This window comes from Diorhabda sublineata, chromosome 3 (genome assembly GCF_026230105.1).
Source record: "Diorhabda sublineata isolate icDioSubl1.1 chromosome 3, icDioSubl1.1, whole genome shotgun sequence".
Lineage (NCBI taxonomy): Eukaryota > Metazoa > Arthropoda > Insecta > Coleoptera > Chrysomelidae > Diorhabda > Diorhabda sublineata.
The window spans coordinates 6,859,562-6,876,792 of NC_079476.1; the positions used below are offsets into that span (position 1 = coordinate 6,859,562).

At 32.1% G+C, this 17,231-nt stretch overlaps 2 protein-coding genes across 2 annotated transcripts; one reads left to right on the forward strand and one right to left on the reverse strand.

The window, feature by feature from the left end:
• The first annotated feature begins 21 nt into the window (after positions 1 to 21).
• Positions 22 to 652, forward strand: LOC130441533 (uncharacterized). Its single transcript, XM_056775256.1, has 2 exons — positions 22 to 148; positions 200 to 652. The coding sequence occupies exons 1-2, from the start codon at positions 105 to 107 to the stop codon at positions 591 to 593; spliced, it is 438 nt and encodes a 145-aa protein (XP_056631234.1). The 5' UTR covers positions 22 to 104; the 3' UTR covers positions 594 to 652.
• A 3,558-nt stretch (positions 653 to 4,210) lies between these two features.
• Positions 4,211 to 16,875, reverse strand: LOC130441530 (uncharacterized). The gene is made up of 3 exons (XM_056775253.1): positions 16,734 to 16,875; positions 12,887 to 13,045; positions 4,211 to 4,539 (listed from the first exon to the last, which is right to left on the reverse strand). The coding sequence occupies exons 1-3, from the start codon at positions 16,783 to 16,785 to the stop codon at positions 4,286 to 4,288; spliced, it is 465 nt and encodes a 154-aa protein (XP_056631231.1). The 5' UTR covers positions 16,786 to 16,875; the 3' UTR covers positions 4,211 to 4,285.
• Positions 16,876 to 17,231: the final 356 nt, after the last annotated feature.

Consider the following 17,231-nt stretch of genomic DNA (forward strand, 5'->3'; position numbering starts at 1 on the left):
ATTGCCAAATAAATTTGAAATAAATGACTGCTTTAACTGACATTAACCTATTTTTGTCATTATATAAAAAATTTATTGTTTTAACTCCAAAATAAAACTTTATAATGTTTAGATTAGTACCTATAAGGGCATTCAAACAAATTGGAAGGTCTGTTGAAATATAATATCTTTACATCCTTGTTCATATTCTGTTTTTTAGACTTCCTTTTCGAAGTTTGAGTTTAAGTACCAAAGTATTTAAAGAAAATATTGAAGATACAGGACCGATAAAATATTCTACAAGTCCCGCTAGCAAATACTCTGCTAAATCTACTAGAACTGGTGTACATTCTGAACCGAGATTATGGTATGAGCCCTATGTTATTATAACGAGTATTACAGTATTCATGATTTATTTCACCATATTACGAGAAGAAAACGATATAGATGAAGAACTAGGAAGATCATTATATAGCAGAATTGAGGGTTTAGAAGAATTTCAACTAAAACAGTCTCTTGCTTATAATGAATCACATGGTGAGGATACAAAAGAAATCAAACAAAGGTTAGCAGAACTTGAAGCTGAGAAAACAAAGACAAATCAAGACGATTAAATGATAAATATTTGATTATGTAGGTATTTATTGTTTGTAATATAAATGTTATATAGAAAGTAGTTCTATATTTTATGAAATTGTTAAGGTAACTACAATTGAAACTGCCCAACAGGACCGATAATGTTAGTATTTTTGCTCACTTATTTGGTACTATACTCTATTTTATGAGAATAGTTATTCTATTGAAACCTGATATACAGGCATTAAAGGGACTTTAGATGCTGTCAGATAGTTGTTATAAGCAATATACAAAGTCATATTAACAGTCTGTAGTATGGGGATAGGTTTTGCATGTTTACTTGTTTTAAGGTCGATTTATATATAACAGTGCTGTGTCAGGGTATTTTTGATTACATATTTATAAAATACACTGGCAGTGTCAGTGTCTCCAAGCATGTGTGATCAGTGACTGGGGCTGAGAATTTAGCTATGGCGGATTGGATAGAAGATCTTGCCGTATTGATGTGTTCGTCCTGTATGGAAAAAAAGATTGAGCAAAAGAGAATTCAGAATATACAAAGAATTGGTGGACAATGAAACAAAATTCCACGAATATTTCAGAATGTCGCAGTACTGCTTCAATATTTTACTGGATAAAATTAAATATTGTCTTGAGAAGCAACTTACATTTTGGAAAACACCAATCTCGGCCCGAGAACGTTTGGCTATATGCTTGAGGTAAGTAAATATTTAACTATATTTAAATAAAGCCACTTTTTAAATTATTACATTTTTATTGAAAATTGTGAAAAAAACTTCTTTAGATTGATTTTGTTGAGCGGTGTGACATAACGGGAACTGATTTGTATGCATATAACTAAATGAATCTCCAGTTGGCAATGGTGTTGTCATAGGTGTTCTATTATTCAAATTAATTTCAACAGTGGGATGCAGTAATTGTTCCTCCTCCAATTGCTGCACCACATTAAATAATCTACCTTTAGCCAAGTGATGGTAGTATGGAGAAAATGTTTTGACAGTGGCAGCGAGTCCGGAAAAGAAGGCATCAAGTGGATGTACATTTTTGGTTTTTTGATTATCTCCTCTAGTCAACAGTTAGAACCAATGGTCTTTTTATAACAGGGCGCGATTGGTCCTCTGTTTCAGTATGACTGATTGTATCTGAATTATTATCCCTAGTTGGTGAGTTACAAGTAATTGACTTCCTTCATTTTCAGTCTCTTCATGATGTAGTATGTCGACCGTGTCTTCCGAATTTGGTGATGTAACATTAGATAGAGTATCTCTTTCCGCAAAAAACGGAATTAGGAATTGCAGACAATCATCATATTTATATTTTTTGCGTTTTTCTGCTGCTTGTCCACTTTTGGTAACTTTCTTTGCCAAATTTTTCCTAAATTGATCTACCATCTACTTTTGCAAAGACTACCTGAAAATACAGAATTTGATAATTATACCGTTTATTTTGCTTGACATAATAAACGGGACAAGACAGATTTTATCACAAATTTAGGTAAACTTAAAATCCCGTTAAATATACCAGTTTTTTGCCACTTCAATTGTTTTCATATCTGGCTTTGATTCTAATAAAAAACACTTATAGAACGCCCTGTATAATACAAACTGCATCCTGAAATCCCGCTCCTCCCGTTTATTATGAGCAACAGTTTAGTTAGTATAGTAAAATTTGCAAAAGTAATAATGACTATTAATATCATTTTTTTTTTCAGATAATTAGCGACTGGAAACTCCCTTAGAAGCATTTCTTTTAGTTATCGTGTAGGTCATGCAACAGTACATAAAATTGTACACGAAACATGTAACATTATAGTAGATGATTTACTAACAGAAGTCATGCCAACTCCAACAACACAAATGTGGAAAGAAATCTGTACAGGATTTTGGAATCGCTGCAAATTTCCCAATTGTCTCGGTGCATTAGATGGGAAACATGTTACCATTCAAGCTCCATCCAACAGTGGTTCCAACTACTTCAATTACAAAAAAACCTTCTCAATTGTACTGTTAGCCCTATAATATTCCATTACAAGGTGGTAATGTAACTGAAGAGGCCTTTCGAATTAGAAATATATTTAAACAGTTTTTTTTGTCGCCACAAAACCAGTTAGTATAAATTAATGTATGCGTTGTAAACATACTAAAATATGAAAATAAAAATATGTTTACTTGCCTGTTTGTTTGTATTTCCTCTCCTATTTTGTTCCAGATTTGCAATTTTGGTGTCCAGATATTTTGCATGTCCTGTGTCATAAATTATCGGGTATTTTCTGACCAATTCGATTAATTTCTCGTCATCCATAAGTTTAGTAAAGAATTTAACGGCAACTATAAGGAATATGATATTAAAAGCAGGATAAACCATAGGAAATGAGAAATAAACATGTAAATATATACTAAGAAAATAAGAATAACATGATACTAACCTTTTATGTTAAGAATACCTACCAAAATCGATAATTTTCTTATTTGTTTATATGCACGTATGACGAAGAAAACCACAACTGACTATACTCAGATTCGCGTTTATACAAGTTCGTGCGGTCCGTGTCAAGCCCGTGTACCAGCAGTGCCCCCAGCGAAAATATCGATTTGGATGAATTTCTGTCCGTGCACTGACGGGCCTCGTCAGGGAAACGCCAGTGTATAAACAGTATCATAATGATGTACACTGTTTTTTTTTCTGTCCGGAAACTTCATAAAACGGAATCGACACGGCACTGTTATATATACCTAAATCGACCTTTAAAGTAATGGATCATTTTAGTCTGTTTTTTTGTAAGCTAAGTTTCAAATATATTTTGGATTTCACGTTTCATTGTTATCAATGTATCATCAATATTGAACTAGTCATTAAAGACAATAAAGGCCCCCTCTCAGTCCTTACGGAAATTGGGTTTCATCCAATTTTCCTGAAACTTGGTACAATGATAGTTTGAAGTAAGCTGATCAAAGTTCTCAATGGACACAAAACACAAAAACCCCCCAAGCCCGTCAAAACTACTCCTGGAGTCTCAGAAGGTAGTACCCTGGAAGAAAGGGAAATGGTTTTGGCTAATTGTTCGGAGGCTTAATACAATGATAGTTCAAAGCAAGCTGATTAAAAGTCTCAATGGGAACGAAACCCCAAATTCCTCCCAACTCCAAAAACTACCCCAGAAATGATCAATATCGAGAAATGAGGAATTGTCTTATTTAGAAGAATATCTGCTTAAATGTGGGCACAATAAAAACATATTAAGATTAAGTAATGGCAACAATTTCTGGAAAATTAAGCTCCTCTAGTAAAAGATACAGTTCATCTTTTTTGATTCTTAGAGATTGAATATTAATAAGAAACAGGCCTAGCATGGTATCGTTCAGTCTTTCAGGTGGTGCTTGCTTCTCTGATCGAGTAATTTTAACAATAAATTTTTACTTTTACCTGGAGAACTACTGGAATAATATTTGCTATAGTTTTTCCTAATTTTTTGAAGCTGTAGACGTTTTTCCGTTAAAAAGAAAGACCTGAAGGCCGCTTCAACTTAACCGAACTAATGCTATACATATATATGTGTACTTATTGGTTTATATAGAGATGCGGCTGGGACTTTGCCATTCGGCTTCAAATGGATACAACAATAAAAATACTGAAGTTTTAGAAAAAAAATTATTTAATTTCAAAACTATGATTTAATTGGCAACTCAAATATTAAAATTAGTAAAAGTTATCACTTCCACAGTACCAATGAAATTAAAATGATTGTATTGATAATCATAACAATATTCAAATTGTACACATTGTTTGCTGAGCTTGATCCATCAGGGTATAACATTATAGTATTGCATCTAGTTTCATTACAAGCAAAACAGGATTTGAATGTAACATTCGCTGATGATTTCTCTTGTATATACCAGTCACAAACATCAGCTACTTCCACTGGCTTATTCACACAACCTCTATAGATACCAGTTTTTGTTGGATCTGAAAAGGAAAACAAGATATCGAATTATTTGATTTTTAATATGTTTCCATAATGACAGTATTTGTGAAAATGAGACTTTGTATCACATTTGTAGATTAGGTTATCATCTGATGTGAATAACCCTTTAGACGGATCATGATTTTTAGTCTTTATGAGAAACATCCGCTTTAGCTTCTTTTTTCTAAACTCACTCAATATATTGAGACATTTTTTATCCCTTTTTACTTTTTTCACAAACACAAGAGTTATAATACAATAAAAAATGCCACTTATATCACGAAGAAATAACTAATAAAAGAATATCTCAAAACAATTAATATTCGACGTATGTAATTATTAAATATTAATCAAATACAATTCAGTCTATATATTTGGAATAAATTTTAACGATATTATCTACTATGTGAAAAAAAAACTGAAACAGGTCGATTTTTATTCTCAAATTGATTATTCAAAGTATAAAAATATTATCCTCCTCCAACACCCCATCTTAATTATAAGCAACCCCTCGAAAATTTCAAATAAGAAAGGGGATTTTAGTCCTCCGTTCATCAATATAAAATTTTTTCAAATTTAGTGCAATCATAACTGAGAAAATTAATTTTTAAGAGGTAAAATTTTGATAATGTCTTTATCACAAAACTTTACGAATGTATAATATTTAGAATGTATTTTTCAATGTACTTTACAATTAAATTGAATGTTCAAAATGACCAGCATTAATTTCTTGATAATAACCGAGGCGATTTTGGAATCCTCGTTAACATTTTGTATGACCTCAGGGGTTATTTTTTTAATTTCTCTCGTTATCATTACTTTTAAATCAGCAATTTTGTTTGGTCCATTGAAATATACTTCAGATTTTGAATAACCCTATAAGAAGTAATCGAGAGGAGTCAAATCGGAGGTTCTAGCCGGCCATTCGATCGTTCCACCTCTTCCAATCCACCTATTGGGGAAAACCTCGTTTAAATAATTTCTAACTGTACGTGGAGTTCCGTCTGGTAGTTGTTGGTAGTAAATAGATCGATCTATCTTATTTGGATGATTAACTTCAGGAAAAAGTCTTTGTAATGAAGGCACTAAGAAGTTAATCAAAAAATCTAGATAAACCTCACCATTGATCGTGCCCTCAAAAAAATAAGGGTCAATAATTTTATTATTAATGATATCAGCCTAAATGTTCACTTTTGATTGTGAGCTTCACACATCCATGAGGATTATCTCTGCTCTAATATCTACAGTTCTGTTTGTAAACCGTTTCGTTTAAATGAAACGTCAGAAAAAAACTATTTTGTTTATGAACTACAAATCTGCGTTCATTCTGTCCATCATCAATTCTTGCCTTCGATCAGGATCATCTTCATTTAACTCCTCAATAACTGAACTTTGTAAGGGTGGTATTTCTATTTATGCAACTCTCAAAATAGATGATTTATTTACATCATTGTCGACGGCAAGTTCTCGAGTTCTCTTATGCGGATTTTCCTCAATCTCTTTTTTTCTTCAGTAAATTGAACATTTCTACCATTTTTTTCAATATTTTTTACATGTCCAGTTTCACGAAACTTTTTTTCAATTTCGCCAATTGTAGACCAGATATTTTAGTAGATATCTTCAAAGATTTTTTCCTGATGTTTAGCAGAATAATATGAAAATACCTGATTATTTCTAAAGGATACGAGCCCCGTCCCTTTTCAGTTGGCCCACTTAAAAAAATTCTAAATTATTAAACTTTATTTTAAAATGCCAAAAAGTAGCTGTTAGTAAAATATTTTATACTTTTAGTTTTACGTCTAAAATAGGTTTTGGATGAATATTATCAAATATTTTGAATGATATTTAATATGATGGAAATAGATAGGTCTTGTTGATAATAATTTTTTATGCATTTAGAAGGGTTCATTGTTTCCAAAATTGTGTTCAAAGTTTCATTAGGTCTAAAATACACAAATAATAAAGTAGGCTGTATAAGTCATGTTTTTACAAAATGTTTTTTTTTTCAAGTGACGGATAGATTTTTGAAGTACTTTTTCTTTTGCTTTGTTCTCTTAATAGTTCTTCATAAACGGATAGAGCATCTCTAACACCACGCCTTACTTTTGAGCTCCTGTCAAAATTCGGATCATTTTCAATGAATTGATCCATTATTTCAGTTATGGTAGACAAACTCCTTTTTACGAACGCCATCGAAAGTTCTTTTTGCTATTCTTCTGAGTCACTGCTGTCAACATTTTTGTTTTCTTCTTGTTCAGTTAATTCCTTGAGCTCATCATTAGAAAGACTAGCCGCTGCTTCTTGAATTATTTCTTCGACATCATCCACATTTACCCCTTCAAAACCGGTTTGCTTCGTTAATTTCACTATCTCTTCCACTATTTCATCCACATCGACAGAGTGTCCAACGTCATCGCTCTTACTTAAATCCGGCCAAATATTCTTCCATACTCCTTTCAAAGATATTTCTGTTACCTCATTCCAAGAAAGGCCTATGTTTTCTACAGCATCGACGATGTTGTAGTTTTTTCAAAATTCTCTTCTCCGTCTGTTTTTTCAAACATTTGCTTAAAGGTTCGCCGCAAGTAATAAGCCTTAAAATTTGATATAACGCCTTGGTCCATTGGTTGAATTAAGGCAGTTGTGTTAGGCGGCAAGAAAACCACTTCGACTGGAATGCATGTTGTTAAATCTGATAGTAAATGTGTTGGGTGGCTTGAAGCATTATCAATTAAGAGTAATGGTCTTTGTTCAAGTTTTTTAATTTCGCAATAACCTTTAACAGACGGGCAGAAATGTTCAGTGAACCAATCCTGGAAAATTTTCGCAGTTAAGCGATCTTTTGCAGTTTTAAATCCTGGTACCCGTTTCTCTTCACGGGATAGAAATGTTCGTTTCGGCTTCTTTTCCAAAACAAGCCTGTTTCATCAACATTAAAAACCAATTATGGAGGATAGTTTCCTTCTTCAATTATTTTTTTTAATATCGCTGGAAATTCAGCCGCCGCTTTTGTATCACCACTTGCTGCTTCTCCTGTAATCTTTATGTTGTGAAGGTTATTTCGATGTTTAAATCTATTAAACCATCCTCGACTAGCAACGAAAGTTTCACTTTTGTCAATTGTCTCAGCCTGAATGTAATTAAAAATTCTTCTAGCTTTTTCCATTATGATAGATTGGCTTAATGGCATATTGCGGTCAGTCGTTTTTCCATTTCTAGTTGCAGAGCTTGACGTAGTTGCAGTTGCCGATGACAGTATTTTTTCTTTATTCTTCATGATGGTTCTTATTGTTGAAGTTGGCAAATTCAATGAAGCACTAATTAGGGTTTGACGTCCACCAGAATCTAATCTTCTAATCACTTCCATTTTAGTTTTGAGTGAAATGCTTTTTCTGGTTGCTTTCTTTTCTTTTTCATTATCACCCATAGTAAAAAACTAAAGATCAAAATATTTGACACAGTAATATAGTATTAAATATGTAAATTAATACCTACTTACAATAATGTCAACAAATGTTTCCAATAATTAAAATATGTTTGTACAATACGGCATCAAACAAGAAATGCAAGTACACTCTTTCGGATATGTATTTGAAACCTATCGCTGCATAATATTTCGGGGAATCCCCGTATGCTGCGAGCGATTTCGGGGAATCCCCGGGTTGAAATAAAAGAGTGCTAAACCGAAACAGCGTTAAGCTGTAATGAGGTGAGTATAATTTTTAAAATGTGTAGAGGAAAAGTTATTTATGAAAAAAAATTCGATTAATCATAATAAACTTATTCAAAAATGGGAAAAAGAACTCAGAAATCGCGAAAGTTGTAAGCATGTCAAAATACAGTGTTCGAAATATAGTTCGCTTGTATAAAGCAAATGGTTCGATTGTCCCTAAATGCCGGTACGTAAGAAAATCGAAATTGTCAAAGATAAACGAGCGTTACAAAGAATAATTCAACAAAACAGACGTGCTATGGTCAACTAAGTGTACTTTGGAGTAATGCAGTGGGTAGGCGGGTTTCAAGATCCACTTGTCACAGAGGGGCTCAAAAATTAGGATTTCGGACATACAACGTAAATTTTGTAACACCTTAGTTTAATGCATATTTTCCTAAATTCAAATTTTATTTGCATAGGCCAAGTAAAAGCCATTATTGACTCAAATCCAAAAGAAAAATAGGGGGCCAAAAAGCATAAAAATTGGAATTTTGAACGGTGGAGTTGTATACATTGTATACAAAAAAATGAAGCTTCTCATGCAGATTCTTTGAAGCGGAAAGTAAAATTTCCGGCATCTGTGATGGAGTGGGTGCTCGATATCTGCAAGAGGACTGGGAAAACTGCATTTCATAAACCGAATTGTCAATACTGAAAAGTACCTGGATATTTTAGAAGAATCATTGTTGCCAAGAGAAGTAACTTTAACCGCTGGGAAAGCCTTCATTTTTCAGTAAGATGGAGCAACATGCCATAAGTTAAAAAAGGCCTTAAAATGGTTCTCAGACAACAATATTTTAGAGTGGGTTTCAAGTAGTCCAGATTTATCACCTATAGAAACACTTTGGCATGAAATGAAAAATCAGTTGCGTGCAAATCCAGCTAAAACTGTCATGGAATTGAAAGAAAAACTACAAGAAATTTGGGATGATTTTACTCCCGCATACTGCCATAATTTAATAAACACCATGCCTCAAAGAATTACGGCTGTTATTAAAAATAAAAGGGATGTTACGCAATGGTAACTTTAAAAAAAATGTTTAATATTTAAGCTTTTCTGATTACATTTGGTTTGGTAATTATAACATACGTTAAAACTTGTAACTCCTGTAAAAGTATCTGAAATGTTTATAGAATATATAAAGTGCTCAAAACGAAACAATTTCCCGGTTTTTATTTTCTGAAAAAGCAATAAGTAGTAATTTTTTTCAATTGGGCCAACTGAAATGGGACGGGGCTCGTATTTCAATAGACCAGACAATATTGTTGATTTAAAAGTTAGGATTACGGAAGAATTAAACAAAATAACCCCTGAGGTCATACAAAATGTTGTACGAGGACTCCAAAATCGCCTCGGTTATTGTCAAGAAGTGAATGCTGGTAATTTTGAAGATTCAATTTAATTGTAAAGTACATTCTAAATATTATACATACGTAAAGTTTTGTGATAGATACGTTATCAAAATTTTACGTCTTAAAAATTAATTTTCTCAGTTGAAATTTGAAAAAACCAGCAAGGTGCCACACGACCCCTTTTCTTATTTAAAATTTTCGAAGAGGTGCTGATAATTCAGAGGGGATGCTGGATAATATTTTCATACAGTAATTTGAGTCAATTTAAGAATAAAAATCGACCAGTTTCAGGTTTTTTTACATATAATAACGCTAAAATTGAATTTATTCCATACATATGGAAGTCATTGTATAAAAACTATAGTAATATAGAGCCAAATGTCACAAAGAGGTAACATGAGCAATTATTTCAATCAAATATAAAAAAAAACCTGCTTAGTGTCCTGTGAAAGGCAGTAAACATCCGATATCGGTGTAGAGTAGGGTTAGAGTTAGACGCACCCTTTACTTGCTCCCTAACGAGATCTAGTACCTAATTTTTTAACATACAGATATTCCGTTTGAAGGGTTAAAAACCACCATTAAATTGCTCATCGCCATGTTCCCATGAGAATTACATTTATTGATAAATTTAATCTGATAAAATGTTTCATATACACATTCTAAAAATGCATTATTAATCAAATTATCGAATCGAATATTGTTAAGTTTAATTTATATAATTTTAATTTGATTGGGTATGATATATAATTTAAGCTGCATTTGGAATCTTTTTGTATTTTATAAGATTATTTTTTGATAATGATTCCGATTAAAAAAGTAGTTGTAAAAAAGAAGTCTAGAAATGTACAGAAAGTTAACACATTCGTTCAGTTCTACTCATAACTAAATCAATCAATCACTAGCTTTTACCCGCGGCTTCGCTCGCATCGAATCCATTAAATAAGTATCAGAAATCATTATAATAGAAAAGAACGAACTCTATAGCTATATTAGAACCTGAGATATAGATCTTTGAATGTAGAAAAATTGCCAAAAACCTACAAAAATCCATAACTCCACATTGAATGTCCGCGTCTAGCTCCTATCCAACTCAACCGATTTACGTGTTCAAAAAATCAATTTCAAAAGAAAGAAGGTGTTTCGGCGAGTGTTCTTAAACCAAAACGAACTCTGTAGCTATATTAGAACCTGAGATATAGATCTTTGAATGTAGAAAAATTGCCAAAAACCTACAAAAATCCATAACTCCACATTGAATGTCCGCGTCTAGCTCCTATCCAACTCAACCGATTTACGTGTTCAAAAACTCAATTTCAAAAGAAAGAAGGTGTTTCGGCGAGTGTTCTTAAACCAAAACGAACTCTGTAGCTATATTAGAACCTGAGATATAGATCTTTGAATGTAGAAAAATTGCCAAAAACCTACAAAAATCCATAACTCCACATTGAATGTCCGCGTCTAGCTCCTATCCAACTCAACCGATTTACGTGTTCAAAAACTCAATTTCAAAAGAAAGAAGGTGTTTCGGCGAGTGTTCTTAAACCAAAACGAACTCTGTAGCTATATTAGAACCTGAGATATAGATCTTTGAATGTAGAAAAATTGCCAAAACCTACAAAAATCCATAACTCCACATTGAATGTCCGCGTCTAGCTCCTCTCCAACTCAACCGATTTAAGTGTTCAAAAACTCAAAAGAAAGAAGGTGTTTCAGCGAGTGTTCTTAAGCCAAAACGAACTCTGTAGCTATATTAGAACCTGAGATATAGATCTTTGAATGTAGAAAAATTGCCAAAAACCTACAAAAATCCATAACTCCACATTGAATGTCCGCGTCTAGCTCCTATCCAACTCAACCGATTTACGTGTTCAAAAACTCAATTTCAAAAGAAAGAAGGTGTTTCGGCGAGTGTTGTTAAACCAAAACGAACTCTGTAGCTATATTAGAACCTGAGATATAGATCTTTGAATGTAGAAAAATTGCCAAAAACGCCTCAATTATCTCAATACGATTTTCACAAATTTTTGTGTCTTGTGATACGGTCGGTATCTTGGTGGTATTTACATCGTTGTCAGATCTTTCCCGAAAAATAATGAACTTTCTTATTTCAATCAGATCACCCTGTATATTTTTCGCTTTTCGATACCCTTAAGACATACTTATTATTTTTCAGTTCCCTATTCCTAAATGTCATAATTTCGGAGTTATAGTTACATTTGCGATATCTCCGGCGAAGTTAAAATAATGCATTTATGTGATTATAACTACTACAATAAAAAGTTTTACGTTTCAATAAATTATTATTGTTGAAGTTCAATCAAGTTGAAGTCACAATGGATCGTTCATCTGAAAATGAACGAATTGATATTTTAATGATATTATGATATGGTGATAGGCGTAGAAGTCAACAAGGAAAGTGTTTAATAATTTATATCCTAACCGAAATCCCATAACAAGATCTACTATCAGTAAATTAGTAAAAGATTTATCCAAATCACGGCGTAGAAAAACTGCATCAACTGAAAACAAATCATCAGAGGTTTGTGTCCTGTTAGAAGACGATCCACATTTGTGAAGTAGAAAAATTCAGTATCAGAAATTTTTAGACCATAACAATATTCCAAACGACAATATTTGGCTACAACAAGATGGGGTACCAACCTAACCTCACTATGCGTGTGTGGTGAGGCAACACCTAAGTAATGTGTTTCCTAGAAGATGGATTGAAAGGCGTGGTTTTATAGAATGGCCCCTGTGATCACCCGGCATGAATCCTTTAGACTATTACCTGTGGGGTCACTTAAGAAACATCGTTTATAAAACAGAACCTGTCAATATTCAGGAATTAAAAGATAGGATTACCACAGAAATAATAAGAATTGAGCAGTCAGGGATGAAGCAAAATGTATTGCAAAGTTTTAAAATCGCACGAATTGAAGTAAATGGACAACTTACTGAGCTGTAATAAATTATTAAAGAACATTCAAATTAAACGAGTTTATTTCGCATTTAGGTATAAAATATATCACATGAAAAATAATCAGTATTTCTTAAGGATTTCTAAAAACACAAAATATATAGGGCGATCCATTTGAAATAACAAACTTCATTATTTTTCCGTAGATGGGAAAGATTTGAGAACAATGTAAATACCACCATAATACCAGCTGTATCAGAAGACCCTTATGCACAAAAATTTATAGAAATCGGAAAAGTCGTTTCGAGATAATTGAGGCGTTCCATACATAAAACTAACTCTGTATATAAAAGATACTTGCCTGTATTGTTGATGTAAGCTGATAGACACGCAGCAGTTGTGTTACCAATTTGTTTGCAAACTGTATTTGCTGCGTTATTCTTTACAGGATACTTGCATTCTTCTGAATGAGATGGATCACAGTCATAACATATTAGGGTTGTGTTGCTTTGACACAATCCTGGAATTAATCCCAAATAGTATTTATATACAGGTATATATGTTCAGAATTATTCTTAAATTCCCACCAAGTTAAAAATCAGTAAATTTGCTTAAAATATAATGAAAAATAAAATTTTGAAGTTCCCCATCATTCTCGTTTATGGAAAAAAAAATTATTCATGATCAAAGGTCAAAAAAATTAGTTTTTCGCGATTTTCAACAAAACGGTAAGTTTTATAATAAAAAACTTTAGACAAAAATTGTAGGTCATAAAATTATCTATAAGAAACGTATGAACACTTTTTTCTTACGAGTCACTGTTTCTGAGATATAATGATTTAAAAAGGTGTGAAAGTTGTAATTCTCATAATGTGCACCGTTTCCACGCCAGGTAGTGTACTTAGCGCCTTTATTTAATGTGTTTTTGCCAGTAGGCCTATTCCACTGTTGTTAACATGTTTAATTTGAAACTATTGCAAAATAATGAAAATTAGCAGAGATTCAAAAGATAAAAGCGATTTAAATTAAAAAAAGTTGTGAAATTTAATCGTCCGAGTCGTAACTTTCAAATTCCTCTTCTTGTTCTTCTTCTTCATCTTCATTATGAGTGCATGTGAACTGCGTCAATCGCGATATATCACATCACTGTTGGTGATTAAATATTAGAGCACTATCGGCCTTGTCAAGATGTACATGCCAGAGAACAAAACATTCCGACTTTTTTGCAACCACATTTTGTACTGCATCCCTTTTTGCAGTTGCATAGGGTTCTAATGTATTTTTGACCAACTTCCAACCCCAGTCTACAGAGTCTAGCTAATAACCAAGTCACACTTGAACTTGGTAATATAGCCGAAAAAGATATTGATCAGCAGCAACTGAGGATGGAGGAATACAAGCCAACTTGGTTTTTACTTTTAGTATTTTTAATAAAACATGTATATCGATACTTATCTAAGCAGGTAGTTTTTTTAGGAGCTCCGTACATAGAAAGAAGAAAGCGAATGCCGTAGGTAATAACTTCTTGTCGAGTTGAATTATTGTTTTTAAAAACTAAATCTTGTTTTTCAAACATTTTGAAAATTGTTATTTTATCTCTCCTGTGAAATTCAGATGTCGTGTCACAGCCAGTTTGCAAAAGTAGATAAACTTTTCGATAAATAGATTTCCGATTGATGTTGAGCTTTTCCTGGTAGTAAGAAGAATAGGCTAGTTGACAAAATTTGGAAATTAGCCTAAAACTATAGCTTAGCATTTGCTTCACCCCAAAAATATATTATTTTAAGAAAAATAGGTTTCTTACGTTAGTATTTTGAGTTTTTAGAAATAAATTTGAAATTTACCGCGAAAAAGGCCAAGACTGTCATGGTGTCATGAATGACGTCACACCTCGCGAAACAGCTGTGATTGTTTATGACAGTCAATTGTGTTTTTTAAGAAATAATGAATTACTCGTATTATAAATATTCCCATGAGTTCCAAACAATGAAGAAATACGAAAAAAGTGGTTAAAAATGACAAGAAGCAAGATGCTCTTATTTTATCAACTAATTTCACAAATAGTCCAGTCATTATAGTAAGTTCACCTCGGAATTCGAGATACCCAGCTGTAAGTCTGTAAATACTTGTATATTGACATCCTAAAAGTTGTTTCAAAACCTACATATAGTAGGGTGTAAGCAACTATTAAATTTCAAAGTCAAAGGTCACAAAAATCGGTTTTTTTGCGCTTTTTTGGAAATATCTCATTTCCAATAGGTTTTTTGCTATTTGTATTCATTATCAATATTGTAGAATACAAAATTCTCTACAAATTTTGTTTAAAAAAATTTTTTATACGGTGAACCGTTTTCGAGATAGAGGGCGGAGAGCGCGCGGTCACAGCATCACTTTAGGTCAACCGGTGCCTCCGGTCGAAAACGCGCCATATATATTTGATGAACTATCGATAAATCAATGATTATAAATATTTGTCCATTTGTCAATAGCAAAAAACCCATAGGAAATGAGATATTTCCCAAAAAAGCGCAAAAAACCGATTTTTGTGACCTTTGACCTTGAAATTTAATAGTTGCTTACACCATACCATATGTAGGTTTTGAGACAACTTTTAGGGTGTCAATATACAAGTATTTACAGACTTACACCTGGATATCTCGAATTCCGAGATTCCTACCTAATTTAAGCTTAAATGACTGGACTAAAATTATTTCTGTGAATATCATTTTGATATAAGTATTAAAAAAACTTGAGGTATCTATTTATAAATATATAGTAAAAGAACTTGCAAAATCTACCATAATATACCACACATAACATGCAAAATGTTCTGACGAAATTAAGTTAAATTTATTGAAACTTTGTATTCGCTAACCTCAAAATCAGTTAAGTATCTTCATTCCACAGTGGGTAAATGCGACTCTCTGACTGGTAATTGCTGATTAAATAAGACTTTGTTTATTCTTCACATAATACTAACATATAAGTTTTAACACTGCGGACTTCCTATATACAAAAGTAGGTGTTCATTGCAAAAAAATTGTCAAGCATAACTGGGTCAATTTTGGGCAAATTACTGCAGTTTGCTTTGTGAAATCCTGATTCCATGGCAAATTATACCTGTCTTTCAAGATTAAACTAAAAACGAACTTTATTAATTTAACAATAATTGCTGAAAACTCAAAATAACCTGGTCACTTTATATAAAAATGACAGCTATAACATAGTGTTTCGCGAGGTGTGACGTCATGCTTTTCTGATTTGTGTTCAATGTCACGTGATTAAACGCCTCATTTGTCGATTTTTATTATTTTTTGTAAAAAAGCTGTTTTTTTATTTAATAATTATAATAGAAACTCAAAGCCATCCGATTTTTTCTTAGTGGAAACAAGCCTATTGCAATGGCGTATAAATAAAAGGACTGGGTTTCATTTCACCTGATATTCTTCTAGTTATAAATTATGTATATTTTATATAAGTTACAATCACCGATAGTAGAATATTTCAACATATATTACAACTTTAAAGATGTATATACGTCGCGTACAACATTTACAACTTTTTGAAACCTTATATCTCAGAAAAAGTGGATCGTAGGAAAAAAAATATTCATACATTTTTTGTAGATAATTTTATGATCTACAATTTTTGTCTAAAGTATTTTTATAATAAAACTTACCGTTTTGCTGAAAATCGCGAAAAACCTATTTCTTTGACCTTTGACCTTGAATAAAAATTTTTCCGTACACGGGAATGATGGGGAATTTTCAAATTCCATTTTCAATTATATCTTAAACAATTTCACTTTTTTTCAGCTTGGTGGGAATTTATATAGCTCCACTCTTATTTTTTGATCTAATTTGACCGGACTATATGTAGAAAAATGATAAATCAAATCCAATAGTTTTGAAAATGTATAATTTTTCTAAATTAGTTTCGGGACAAAAATTATTTTAATGTGTTTGCTTTGTTTTTCATTGGTATTCAAATGAATAAGAAATAAAAATATTAATATCAAATCTAAAATTTTTAATCTTGTAGACTTGTGAGAGTACCTAAGGAATTTCTAGGCGTTGTCCTGATATTTATTGAAAAAATAAATAACTTTTTTATTACTATTATATAACTTGTAGTCACTAAACATACAATATTGTGCAAACATTGACAAATGTAATTGTTAAAGAAACTTATAATTTATTCGAACTTACCTGCAATGACAAAAGTTGTCAAAAAAGCTAATGTTTTAACAAAATTGGCCATATTATCCCAAGTCACAATGAAACACTGAAAATGTCTAGAAATATTGAAAATAATTCAGTGTCTTATCTCTTTTTTTTATAAGGAGAAACCATTATCTGTTGAAAATTCAATAATCTATATGTAAGTAAATATTTACTTTAGTAATTTAGATTATGTAGATCAATGGTTTCTTTGTATTGACTACTGATAACATATATAAAAGTTTCATCATCATGCTCTATAAAAAGTGCGTGAGTCACTTAACACCTTAAATAGGTCTTATAATTTCATAAGCTCCAATAGTGGTTGGATATTGAATTGATTCAATATTTAACCAGACCCATTGTGTACAAAGTCTTACATAATATATTCCCAATTTCAGAATTGCTGTTTGCAAAATTAATTATTTCAACATCTATTAACAGTAAAACATTACATCGCACAGGTTGTCCTATAGGTGGCGATGT